The 14,208-nt window shown below is 42.6% G+C and overlaps 1 protein-coding gene across 1 annotated transcript; it reads left to right on the top strand.

Annotated features, from left to right (window-relative positions):
* The first annotated feature begins 1,991 nt into the window (after positions 1 to 1,991).
* LOC142934136 (uncharacterized) lies at positions 1,992 to 13,278 on the top strand. Its single transcript, XM_076078556.1, has 5 exons — positions 1,992 to 2,378; positions 6,077 to 6,152; positions 9,002 to 9,080; positions 11,149 to 11,263; positions 12,916 to 13,278. Exons 1-5 carry the CDS (start codon positions 1,992 to 1,994, stop codon positions 13,276 to 13,278), a joined length of 1,020 nt encoding a protein of 339 aa, XP_075934671.1.
* Positions 13,279 to 14,208: the final 930 nt, after the last annotated feature.

Here is a 14,208-nt window from a genome sequence, read left to right as displayed (position 1 = left end):
TAGTTTCCGTTTATGCGTGTGAGTGTGAGTGTTTCCTGCTTGTGTGTGTGTGTGAGAGGAGCTCCAGACTGGCGCGGGGGGGTTGTGCCCCGCCTCTCTCGGACACGTTGCCCAGGGAGAGGCTGCACGCGCTGACTCCTGCGTCTGCTGCGTTCATGGTTTCACTCCATCATCATAATCATCAGTCGGCTCGGTCCATCAGCGCGTCCGCACCGGACGGGAAACACACGGTTCACTTCTGGTAAGTGACGGTCTGCTGCTCATACACACACACACACACACACACACACACACACGTGCACAACTCACCTGGATTCCGTATACAGTGTGTTATTATGAGGGTGAGGGTCGTTGCGCGGAGCTGAGAGGCTGCAGCGCGTCAAATTGAAAAAGCCGAATTTTGTCCGAGTGTTGGCGGATTGAAACGCGGCTCTGCACCGGGCTGAACGGGCAGGTCCGGTCCTCCGCTTCCAGCATTTCGTATTAACTACCGCATGTTTCTGAATGTACTCTGGTGGTGTTTCTATGTTGAAGTTGAGAAAATAAACGCGTGGGTGAATCTACGCGTCACTTGGATCAGCAGCGCGTGTGTGCATGTGAACTTACAGGCGCGAGGGGGGGTGTGGGGGGGACAGGTCCATGTGTTTTTTTTTTCTTACATAATGTTGGACGACCTGCCCATTTGGAAGAGGCAGAGGGGGTTATTTAATCTGCCGGACATGAATATCCAGTCACTTCAGCGCGCGGTGCTCTGTACGCTCCCTGCAGCTGGATTCAGGCCACTTGTACTGGGTGTACTGGGTGTACTAGGTATACTGCGTATACTGGGTGTACTTGGTGTGTACTGGGTGTACTAGGTTTACCGCGTGTACTGGGTGTACTGGGTGTGTACTGCGTGTACTGGGGGTGTACTGGGTGTGTACTGCATGTACTGGGGGTGTACTGGGTGTGTACTGCATGTACTGGGGGTGTACTGGGTGTGTACTGCATGTACTGGGGGTGTACTGGGTGTGTACTGCATGTACTGGGGGTGTACTGGGTTTACTGGGAATTTAAAACAAATGACTCCAGCTGACACCAGAGCAGTGGCAACACATCTGCTTATTGTCAGGCCACCAACAAGTTCGTGAAGCTTTATGTTGATCCTCGTTTTATTAACAGCCTGCATGTGATGGTCTGAAACCATTTTAATAACTGATTAAGATTTGTTTTTTACGCCAACAGTTGACTGGTGCAAGCTACTTTAAGATGAATATTTGCTTGTTTTCTCTCACAGGAAACTGAATGTTTGTGTATTTGGGTTGTAACATGAACGTCAAAGACTTCTGAAGACATACGTTTTGGTTTTGGAGAATTTTGAAGTTTTTCACTATTTTTAAAAAGAGAGCCAAGTAGATCATCATCAGATTAATCAACAATGAAAATACTATTTAGCTCTTCTAGTGCTGTTTGTAAACAGTTTCCCTCTCTGCCGAGAGTTTGATTCTTAAACATCATTTTATTTATTTTTGTAACATCTAACATTACATTCCTCGCTGTCTTAAACTACATGTAGTTAAACCTGAACTAAAGAGATCCTCTCTCCACTATGGAAGCATTCTGAATGTAGACCAATGTGTTCATGAGGGCTTTGAACGAGTCTTCATGTGGCAGCAGGTTCTTCATGTGTGCTGTTTAACCCTGTTTAACCCTTTGTCTGGACTTCCTCTCTAAATGGACTTCCTTAGCCTCTGAAGCATTATGTGTTCTCCTTTTTATTTCCCCTCAAGTAGCTTTAATGTTGTTAAAATCCTCTTATCCATCCCTGTCGGACAGTTTAAATTAAATTCTGTATGATATATATATATATATATCTATATATATATAGATATAGATATTTATGTGAGAGAAACATTGAAGCACAAGACTCCATGTTTTTAAATCTCTCTTTTGTTGTGTGTGTGCTCATCAGGTCCGTGATGCTCTCTGCTGGCTGAGCGTTTCGCTCCAACATGTCCACCTCAGACTCTGATTACTCCATCGACTGGCTCGCCAGCGATGAGGACGACTACGACGACGACAGCAGCCCAAAGAGATTAAGTCCTCAGCGCGGTGAGGAGTCGCCTCCACCATCATCCCCACCACCATCACCATCATCATCATCCTTAAGGGAATCCCCTACGAGCTGCTTCCACTCCCAGAGGAAGAAGAGGAGGAGGAGTGGCTGCAGCGACTGTAAAGATGGAGGCCGCCGTGGGGTCGACGCCGACTCTCCCGTCGGTCCACTTCAGGGATTTACTCCGGTGAGCGAGCAGCTCTCTGCGGAGTCCAAGCATCAGTCGAGCGGACTCTGCGAAAAGACTCCAGCAGACTCTGAACATGAACTATTCTCACGGAAGGTGAGAGGTTTTTCTCTCTTGCACAGTTTTCACTGAGAGGCTCACGATCTTTAACACACACTTTACATCACTGAACACAATGTTTTGTTCCTTGTGTTTCCTTTAGTGCTGTTGACTCCGTTTCTTTTGGAAAATTGGCTAAAATGAGACTTCAGATTCGGGGTCACATGGCGTGACTCACAAATCTGGTGACTTGACTTGACCTTTAGCACCAAAGACCTGTGACCTCACTTGGACTTTATTTCCAAAAACATTCTCCCTTTGTTTGAACCGACCCGACAAGCATCCAATCACAGGAAGAAAACCGTGAAGAAGAAAACGTTACGTTGCTGAGCGACAGTTGGAAGAAATTTATACCAAAAGATAATTTCATTCGCGTCCAAAAACGACATGCTGGTCAACTTAAAAACACTAACATGTGGAACATTACAGACAACAACTAATGTGACATACAAGCTGTGTTCTCACTAAATTAAGATTAGTTTAGTTTACTGAGTCTTTTAATCAGATGAATCATTTTTTAGCAATTAATTCAAAGGGTTCAGTTTGAGGATTTGTCTTCTCGTCTTAGGGTGATGATGTCATAAAATATGATGACAGACTTTCAAAGCTTCATAGAAACTTTGAATGTAAAGAAATGAACATTCGGTACAACGATGGAAGAGATCACTGTGATCATTCACACTTCTTCTGCTCGTCGTTCCTTATTAACATGATGGACCAGCTGCAGTTATAGTTATAAATATATACAGTTATAAACACTGGTGCAACTACATTAAGTGTGAAACCAACTAGAAACAACATCTACTGTTTACTCTACACTCCATCTTCAGATCAGACGTACGTTCAGCTGACAGTGACGGGGTCTTTCCACAAACTCTTACGTACGACTCACGTAGAAAACAATACAAACCTTGTTTTTTATGTCACTGCGACGCCGTTTACTGCCGCCTAGGATCTACTGGTGCACGTTGTAATGAATGGAAATGAAAGGAGCTTCTGTCTCCAGAGGAAACCATCTGCTGAGTGTTTGACGGTTATTTGTTTGTGCTTTTGAGACGCGAGACAATCGGAAAAATAACTTTTTATCCTCTCATTCAGATCAACGCCCCGCTGTCTCTTTGTTAACTTAACTTTTAATGTCACCAAACACGGAGGAATGCTCTCCACTCGTCCTAAAAGTGGTGCTGAATCAATACCAGAGGACTTCTGTTCTTTTATTTAGAGGTGCAACGGATCATAAAACTCTCGGTTCGGATCAGAGTCACAGATCGGATCACAGACCCAAAACGGAGCAAATATAACCTTTAGATCCTTAATCACGTTCCACTGATACTAATTATTGATCATTGATGATCCATATTAACAGATACAGATCCCTTTGTTGTTTTGTTATAGCAGCTGGTCGACAAGGATCCAGAATATTTATTATTTTGTCATCGTCCTAAAAGTTATTTCAACGATCTGAAGTCAATAAACCATAAAAAATACTAAATGTTATACTTTTACTTTGTTATAGTAATTTATAGGGGTTTTTTTTCTTCATAAAAACACAATTCAAATATTTAGGAAATATAATATTGTATTTTTATTGATAAAGACATCTCGTCATTGTGTTTAATGATGTATAATAATGTTCTTAGAGCTCGTGTTAGGAAGTTAAACAGCTCATAATTCATCTCTAATATCTATTTATATTAACGTGAAAACATCTTCAAACTACTGGATTTATTCTAGTTTATCACCAAAACTACATTTTACAGATGACATGTGAACACATCATGATAACGTTATAATGTACCTTCAGCCAGTACTCATGTTCACTGAGCAGAGCCTGAAGGCATCATCATGTAACTGAAGTGAACCTCCATTGGTTAGCCGTTAGCGGTGCTGCTAACGTTACTAGCTCTCCTCCTGTTGGTTAGCCGTTAGCGGTGCTGCTAATGTTACTAGCTCTCCTCCTGTTGGTTAGCCGTTAGCGGTGCTGCTAACGTTACTAGCTCTCCTCCTGTTGGTTAGCCGTTAGCGGTGCTGCTAACGTTACTAGCTCTCCTCCTGTTGGTTAGCCGTTAGCGGTGTTGCTAACGTTACTAGCTCTCCTCCTGTTGGTTAGCCGTTAGCGGTGCTGCTAACGTTACTAGCTCTCCTCCTGTTGGTTAGCCGTTAGCGGTGCTGCTAACGTTACTAGCTCTCCTCCTGTTGGTTAGCCGTTAGCGGTGTTGCTAACGTTACTAGCTCTCCTCCTGTTGGTTAGCCGTTAGCGGTGTTGCTAACGTTACTAGCTCTCCTCCTGTTGGTTAGCCGTTAGCGGTGCTGCTAACGTTACTAGCTCTCCTCCTGTTGGTTAGCCGTTAGCGGTGCTGCTAACGTTACTAGCTCTCCTCCTGTTGCTTTAAACACTGATTGGTTGTTTACAATGAAACGTGATCAGAGACTAGAAACACATGTTCTACTGAGTCAGTAAAACTTTATTTCACACTGTGATGGTTAACGTTAAAACTTTATTTACACTGTGATGGTTAACGTTAACCATCACAGTGTAAATAAAGTTTAACGTTAACCATCACAGTGTAAATAAAGTTTAACGTTAAAACTTTATTTACACTGTAATAGTTAACGTTAAAACTTTATTTACACTGTAATAGTTAACGTTAAACTTTATTTACACTGTGATGGTAACGTTAAACTTTATTTACACTGTGATGGTAACGTTAAAACTTTATTTACACTGTGATGGTTAACGTTAAAACTTTATTTACACTCTGATGGTTAACGTTAAAACTTTATTTCACACTTTGATGGTTAACGATAAACTGTGGAATTGATCTGAGGTTCACGTGCGTGATGAACCGTGAGGGGGGTCAGTATGATCAATGATCGACAGTGATCCGTTACACCATTAGTACACAAGTGTGTTTGACCAATCAGCAGCAGTCATCCCTGCAAACCAAACTCTGCAACTTCCTGTACTTTCAGAAAGTATCACCCTCTGACCAGGGACTTTTCTTTTAAGGTGTAAAATGTCCCCAAAATGACCATTGACCCTGGTCCCTCAAAAGGTCCCTACTCCCTTGAGAAAGGTCCTGAGAGCAGAGGGCACAGACAGCAGGATGCATGTCCAGCAGTCTGTTTCAACTTGTGTTCTTGGAAATCAATAACAGAAATGTAAGGAGCTGTAAGAAGAGCAGCTGCAGGGAGGCATCAAACGCTCGGCCTGGTGTTATCAAACGGTGTAAGAGGATCCCACGGTGCCGGTTTTCACGGTAGTCTTGGTGCTGCCGGGGTCTCACGTATCCGTCTTTGAGGCGAGCCACGTGTGAAGCTGTCGATTGCGATCAGTTTCTCCGTTAGCCTCCGTCAGCTGTTGATTGCGGCCTCACGTTGAAGCGCCTGTGGACATCTACACCGACTAATGGCATCAAACGGGGGTGCTTGTAAATGGGTAAATCAATAAACCCTGCACCAAATGAGAGATTGAAGAAATTCAGATAAGCTGTAAATCATGCAGCAAAACACACACACACACACACACACACACTACTCATTACATTAACTGAGGTATTGGTGATTATGTGACTTATTTTAGGAGAAGCAATAAGCAGGGCTCTCTGCTTAGCTTAAGTAGCTATTAAAAAAAGCACTTTACGTGGTGCAGCGCTGATAGCGTGAATGCTAACTCACTGATCTGTCCCACACAGTGCGCTGAGCTGCAGCGCTACATCCCGCCTCTGTCTTCCATCCTGCGGGGCCTGAGATCAGGCAGGTACTCTGAACGTAAGTGTCTAATCCCAGCTTTCACCCTCCCTGCAGGTCTGTTAAAGGACACGTTCTGTGCAGATCACACTGCTAAAGATAGACTCTTCATGTGAGGATGGTTTGACGCAAAAAAGTGAGGGGTGATCAGCAAAGCGTTTCCCTGGATGTTCTCCTGAATTAGACCCAGACTACATAAAATATTTAAACTCGGCTTTACTTTGAGATTAATGTCACAGGAGAAATACACAACATTCAACATTCAGAGCATTAATATAGCAACAAATAACTACTATACATGTAAAGATATAGTGGAGTAAAGTCTAAACCGTAGACTGTAAATAAGAAGTGGACGTAGTCATCGTGACGTCACTCGTTGCTTTGTGGCCGTTTTGAAGCCTCGAGTTTGCCGATTTCGTCATCTCGCCATCTTGGATTACGGCCGTTGCCATGTTTTTTTTTTTTGGCAACCAGTGAACAAGAAGTGACCATATCTGGACTGAGGAGGAGTGACGTAGAGACGCCGTATACGTCTCTGGTAGAGACCTGTCAATCACTGTGTAGCCCCGCCCTAAAGCATCCCCTGCTTTATGGTCTGTTTGACTCTAAATGGACCATAATGTACTAAATGAACATCATGCTGTATTGAAGAAGACTTGAAACTAGAGATTGAGACCATAAACTCATGTTTACAATGTTTACTGAGGTAATAAATCAAGAGAGAAGTAGAGTCATTTTCTCATAGACTTCTATACAACCAGAGGAGTCGCCCCCTGGTGGACACTAGAGAGAATGCAGCTTTAACACATGAAGCTTTGACTACACTCAGCAGAACCGGAGGTTGCCGCCTGGATTAAACACTGCTAGCTCTGTCAGCACTGTTAGTGCACGACAACTGTTGCTGTTAGCTGCTAGCTGCCCGCTCAGCCATCACCTGGTTGAAAGCCGTTAACAGGCAATAGAAGTGCTCACAATCTCGTATTTAGCACCTTTAATCCAAACTCCAACGGGAATGTATGATCTGTTTTAGTGAAAGTTATTTGCCGGAACCATTTTTTTGATTAACCAAGATTTGAACTCACCATGATAACGTTATAATTTACCTTTTCCCAATATTCATATTTTTCTGAATAGAGCTTGAACGCAGCATGATGTAATTCACTGCTAACGGCTAACGTTAGCTAGCTCTCTTCCTGCTGATTTCAAGACGGATGTTTTGTTCAGAATGTAGCATCATCAGGGACATCAGGTGTATTAACGCCACCCTTGTTCAGCGTTTCCTCTCTCTCGCCCCATGACTCCATCAAACCTTGCATTGTCACAGAGGTATCGAACAACTAGGAGCCGGTTCTCAACGGGAACCGGTTCTTAATCCCCATTCCGATACCTCCCCCTCTATCTCCCCCCTGCACATGTTAACTAAAGACGCTTAATATATGTCATCATTAGATACAGAATTCATTAGATAACGTTTTTGTCATGGAAAGCTTCGGATGCCGAACGGCATTATAATATTCCTTTGATTCAATAATTGATTCAGAAAATATTCGTCTCTCAATGAATGCGTGTTCATTGAGATATAATTGAAACTGAACGCCCACAATAAAAGACTCGGAGCGGCAGAAGACTGAATATTACAGCTGCAGAACAAAACAAAGATCAAAGGCCTCACGAGTCATTTCACGTCCTTTTAAACTAAAACTGATTCAGAGATGAAAGACGGGAGCTCTGTTGTGTGAGAACAATGTCGGTGAGATACGAGCTTCAGAACGGCTGTTTGCACTCAAATATGAGATAAAGTCTCTAAATACAGTCGGGCACCACACCTCTCTAGCACATCTCAATATGTATCATGTACCATAAGGGATCATCATCATAAGATATGTTCTCAGTTAAATGCTCACCTACAATCACCAAAACTATAATCCAATCTTCATTTTGTACATTTATCTCGTGTACTAAATCAAACCACTGCAGCAATGTGACGCTCATTTTCACCTCTATAGTAACATTTCTCTCTAGTTCCAAGTCTTCTTCAATACAGCATGATGTTCATTTAGTAACTTATGGTCCATTTAGAGTCAAACAGACCATAAAGCAGGGGATGCTGCAGGGCGGGGCTACACGGTGATTGACAGGTCTCTACCACCAGTCTGGGAGTTGTCTGTGTTTTCGTCTTCCAACTTTAACCCTTTCATAGTGTGTTTTTACTTCATGAAAGTTAACTGTAACCTTTTTATGTCATAAAAAAGTCATCGTATTGAATGTCATTAAAATATCATAAGAAGTCTTCCTATAGTATAGTACGGTAAAAATGTAATAAAAACAGTCATACTATTCATAAAAAGTCCAAAAAGTCATAATATAGCTTGTCATTAAATTGTAATAAAACAGTCATAGTATAGTATGTTATTAAAAATGAAAATACTTTAGGCTTAAACCTTTATTTTAATCTCCATATACGTTGTACATTCATGACTTGTCATGTGTACATGTGAGCAACACATCAGCGCGGACACATGGACAGCAGGAGACATTCAACCGGCAACATGTTGGTTACAAACAGCCTCTTTGTTCTTCACAGTACAGGAAGCACTTCCTCTGTTGTTCTTGTTTCGATGAGGGAGCTGATCGTGAACCGTGCGCATCGTGTTACGCTTCATTCACGATACGGTGCTGGTGTTCTGTGGTGCAGCTCGTTCCTTAGTTTGACATCGTAGCTGGTTTATGTGCACGTGTAGAGTTAAAGTGAGACGGCAGACAGCAGCCTTTGCACAATAGTTAAGAGAGTAGAAAAGAAAGGATGATGATCGATTCAGAGCGGTAGAGCCGAGTGCCCCCATGACACACTTCTTCTTTTCTCACTGCAGGTCTCAGCAGTTTCCAGGAGAGCGTTGCAACGGACCGGATCCAGAGAATAATGGGGGTCCTTCAGAATCACAACGCGGGGTAAATAAACCTTAAGACATACGACCCGTTCACCCTGATCAGATGAGGACATCGTGTCTACATGTCTGATGAACAACAGCTGAAGCATGAGTGGGCTGATTGAATACACACTCATTTATTCCTCCTGGACTCAGTACGACCTCCAGTAACGTCTCAGACGGGAAGTATTACGAAAAAATACAAAAATACAAAATACAAAAAATATGACGTTGAGTATAAATCGTAATTTGTGTTACGATTTGTAACACAAATGTCACAGAGCCGGTTTCCAGCTGGCGTCCGTCAACCGTAGAAAAGACGTTCTGTGATTGACAGCTGACTGTGTGAGGAGCGTACAGATTCTATTCAGATTAAAACACACGGCAGTGAATTATATCTAAGTCTAAGCGCCTGTGAAGGTTTGTTTTCTTTGACGCTGAGCTCAAACAGTTACAAAAAACAAGATGAAAAGTGTTTGATTCATTGGTACTTCTGTACGCGTTGATGTCCAGCTTTCCTCCAAGAACAACGTCGCTCCAAACATGATTTAACACATTTGATGAAGTCAGTAAAGTCATAACAATGTTAAATTGGTAAAAGCATAGTAAAAGTCACGGTTTAGTATGTCATAAAATATAACAAAAGTTATCAAATAATATGTCATAAAATATAACACAAGTTATTGTATAATATATCGTAAATATATAGTAAAAAGTTATAGTATATGTCATAAAATATATTTTTCTTAACACCTGGTGTTTTTATTGGACTGTAGTTTCACAGTACAGATGTTTATTTATTTATACACAGTGTGTGTGTGTGTGTGTGATGCTGTGAGCGGTGGGCGGGGCCTCGGTGAGTTTACTGCTCTATTTATAGCCTGTGAATGGAACAAGGTCCTTCTCCTGCTGGTGTGTGTGTGTGTGTGTGTGTGTGTGTGTGTGTGTGTGTGTGTGTGTGTGTGTGTGTGTGTGTGTGTGTGTGTGTGTGTGTGTGTGTGTGTGTGTGTGTGTGTGTGTGTGTGTGTGTGTGTGTGTGTGTGTGTGTGTGTGTGTGTGTGTGTGTGTGTGTGTGTGTGTGTGTGTGTGTGTGTGTGTGTGTTCACATGTGGACCTGAACATGCTCTACTTGTCCTCCTCACACGTCATGTAACGCTTGTATGTTGCCGCCAGATAGCATCACACAGACGGAGAGGAATGTGGACGTACTAAGATTACCCCCCCCCCCCCCCCCCAGCTTTCTATTTATTCAGTCTTTGTGCCGTTTCATGCCGTCCACCAATCAGATGCAGCCCCTCAGCCGATGTGTTGGCAGCGGCTTTATGAGGCTTATGTAACGTCCATTGGCGAGACGTCCGTCAGCCATCTGAGCTGCAGGGCAGCGACTGTAATCTGCAGCTGGAAACTCCTCCAATGTCACATTCATCCACCTGCTCACCAAGTACTCCAGTACTTTCACTTTACTGGATTCTATATTCATCAGACAGCTGGAGTTGGTTTTTGACTGTAAAGAGACAGATCGGATGTTTAGGAGTGTGTTTGTGCGAGGTTCTTCTCTACAGTCAGAGTTCTACTACAGTAGAGTTTATAGAAACACACAAAGTAATGTAGACTTTCATATTGGATCATATTGGTTTTAACTAACATGAGGTTTAGTAGCACACGCTACCAGCTGTGGCCACATTGGTACAGCGGTCTCTTTGTGAGGCATTGCTCGACCGATGTACCTTTATTGTTTGTGTGTCATTTTATGTATTTGTCTCTCTGGACCCTGAGTCTGAAATAAAGTCTATATCTATCTCTCTAATGTACTGCTGAGGACGTATTTTAGACTCTAGAATTTACTCTAGTTTACAAAAAGTTACATTAACTTTAGTGTTCGTCGTGTTCATGTTTTTGATTTGAAGTATTTTAAATCCCTCGTTTACTAACTCCGTCTTCTTCTTCTCTCCCGTCTTTGTCGGCAGCGTCTCTGTGTGGAACAAACAACGATTAGTTTCATCCATTGAATCTGTTTCCTCTGCTATGTACAAATGGCTGCTGTGAGTCCTTGAGTCCTTTCCTTAACCCCTGTTTCCTCTCTCCTCCAGCGGACGCTTCCTCAGCTTCATACTGAAGATAGAAGAAATGCTTCACAGCTGGTTCCCTCACATCACATCAGACCCGACGCAGACGGACGACGGCTCTCCTGCTAAGAAGCAGAAGGTGAAGATTTGTTGTCACATGACTGTTGGTCTCAGATGAATCATGACTTCATAGTTTCACACTTTAATGTTTTTACACACTCTGGTTAAAGTGAACGCTTTATTAGAGGAGAGATTTATAATGAGAACATGAAGAATAAAATGTTTTTGAGGAAATATCACATTTTTAATCTTCGTTTCGTTTTATTATAGAAGTGTTTGTCACACGTGATGTGTTCAAGGACCGTCGGAACGATGTAAATCCAACGATAAATACAGTATTTAGTCATGTTTAAAGCAGCTTCTTCAAATGTGAAACTGTTCCTTTGACGGTAAAACAAATGTTTGAGTTTTGAACTGTTAAATGTCCCAATGAGCTCCGAGAACATTTCATAAAAGATCCTTTGAAGAATAAAATAAGAAGCCCTAAAATACATCAGAGTAAGATAACAATCCTGCACGCTGAAGGTAATCTTGTGATTATGGTCTCTGAGGAAGAGAAGCACCTTATGTAACAGAACGATGAGTTCATGGTTTCATAAGAAGAGTAGAAGTCACACGATGAGGGGAAAACCAGAGCGGCCTCTCAACCATCTGTGGAGTAAACTCACGTTCATCCAGAGTCCACTGGAGGAGGTCCAGCTGCTCTCAGATCAGCACCACAAATCAATTCTTTGTTGTTGTTGTAATATTCGTAGACTGTTTACATTTCTCATCTTTCTGATCGTAGCCGTCGTTGCTTTTACTTTTCTTTGAGTTGATAAAGTCACGTATTCTTGTTATTGTTTTACTGAAGACTGGATTATTTGGGTTCATCAATCTTTGATCGCTTGTCCAGTTTCTCAGATAGTTGTTTATTTAAATGTACTGATACAACATATGTGGTTCAATAATTATGTTAATTCAGTTTGAGTTTAAGTCGTTTGTCTTCCACCAGGAATATAATTCTGTGGTTTTAATTTGTTTTAAACGTTTGTGTTTAAGTCGTTTGAATTACTGTAATCTCAATGGGACCTACCTGGTTAGAGAACGGTTCAATAATAATTATATTAATAATACGCAATTTAAAACGATTGACTGAAACAATGTTGTTGGTTATCGCTGACAGTCACATAATGTGTAATATTTATTGTATGTACATTTATTTTTGCTTGTTTTAACTACAGTCTTTAGTGAAAGGCTTGTTGCTCAACATCTTAACATTTAAACAATTCATTTACTTTTAATTGATTTAAAGGGACAGTGTGTAGGATGTGGTGACATCTAGTGGTGAGGTTGCAGAAGGTAACGTGAGCCTGCCGACAGTAAAGCCGTGGTAACGGTACGCTCGGAGGCCATCCATCCCATAATAACAACATAACATAATAACATAATAAACTCTGGAGCTCACGTTACCTCAGTTTTCAAAGAGAACTACGGTGGCCTTCAGGTGACATAAAAACATGAAAGACTGTTTGGTTTGTCCGTTCTGGGCTTCTGTAGAAACATGGCGGTGCAACTTGGCGGACTCCGCCTCCCGCTCCGTATGTGATATGAAGGGCTCATGCTAGGCTACAGAAAACACAATGATTCTTAGTTTCAGGTGATTCTACACTAAAGAACACCTAGATATTATGTCACTGATGGATCCTCTGAACGCTGTGGTACTGATGTGATTCTTCTTCTCTCCTGCAGCATCACGGTGGCGCCTCCTCTCCTCCTCCATCCTCTGCGGCGGCGCTCTGCTCCTCCGACTCCTCCAGGCGGCGCAACGCGTCGACCGTCCTGAAGACGCCCGAACCGACACCCGGCCGGCCCGCCGCCTCCTCCGCCCCCACCTCCCCTCCGCCCGCACGCCGCAGCATCAGCAGCCAGGAAGTGACCCAGGACGCCGCCGTCTCCTCCAGCACAGACTCTCACTCGGGGCCATCACCGCCACCGCCCTTCAAGATCCGCTTGCCGTGTCTGGAGAGACTCCTGCAGACCAAGGAGAGCATCGTCTCTCCTCAGGACCGCGGGGGACGGGGGCTGGTGGTCCTGAGAGAGGACTCCTCGTGAGACCGGATCTCATCGTGGCTTCCACAGAAGAAACTACAAGGCCTTAAAAAAAGCATGTTTCAAAGTCTTCTACATCTTTTGTGTTCGTCTTGATTTTTAATTGACGCTCAGATGTCAAGTTCTCCAGCAGAAGAGAGTCGGAGTGTGATGAAGACGTGAACGACGGGTCAGAAAACAAATGTTAAACGTCTTCACTAATATTTGAGTTCATCTTCTAATGAGGTCAGAGGTTAAAACTATGATGGCAGATTTATTTCACGAGCTGAAGGCTTCTTCTCTTTGACACCTTGGTTGATCTGCTTCTCTTTAGATTTTTTTTAAACATTCCTCGACCTCATGCTGACAGAAACAACACGGTTTGACCCCGTCAGGACACCGTTCCTGTCGGGTCAGAACAAACTAAACTCAGCTTTTCCTTCTTTTACAGAAGATACCATGATGTGGAAAGAAGTCTTTGTTTTTAATTAGCTTGGAATCTGCAGTTTTGTTTTATTTATTTTTTTAAAGGTGCAACGTTTCTCGAACAAGTGGAACCTTCAACACTAAAGACTTTGATCCGTTTGTCTTCTTTCAGGCCGCTGAACAGAATCACACAGACCCAGAGAGGACGTTTACAAACGTCTCCCACCATTTAAAAGATGGGTTTGGATTTCAGTTAATGTGAATACAAAACTCACAGTAATCTATAATTCATCTTCATAAACGCTGTGAGGACACAATTCACATCTTTGTTCTAGTCGTCCGTTATATCTAATGCTGCTGTTTTGGTTTAACTCATTAACTAACGGAGGTTCACAGAGTTTGCTGTTTGACAAAAACATCCGAAAAAAATATATTGACATGCAAATGAATGGAGTGTAAAGTCCTTCACAGCGACCGAGTCTTTCAGAGTACTGAGATAGAAACCCAAACCTCTCCTTTAACCGGAGC

Source organism: Anarhichas minor, unplaced genomic scaffold (genome assembly GCF_050575085.1).
Source record: "Anarhichas minor isolate MPS153535 unplaced genomic scaffold, ASM5057508v1 ptg000067l, whole genome shotgun sequence".
Lineage (NCBI taxonomy): Eukaryota > Metazoa > Chordata > Actinopteri > Perciformes > Anarhichadidae > Anarhichas > Anarhichas minor.
This window is presented reverse-complemented; position numbering and strand designations above follow the sequence as displayed.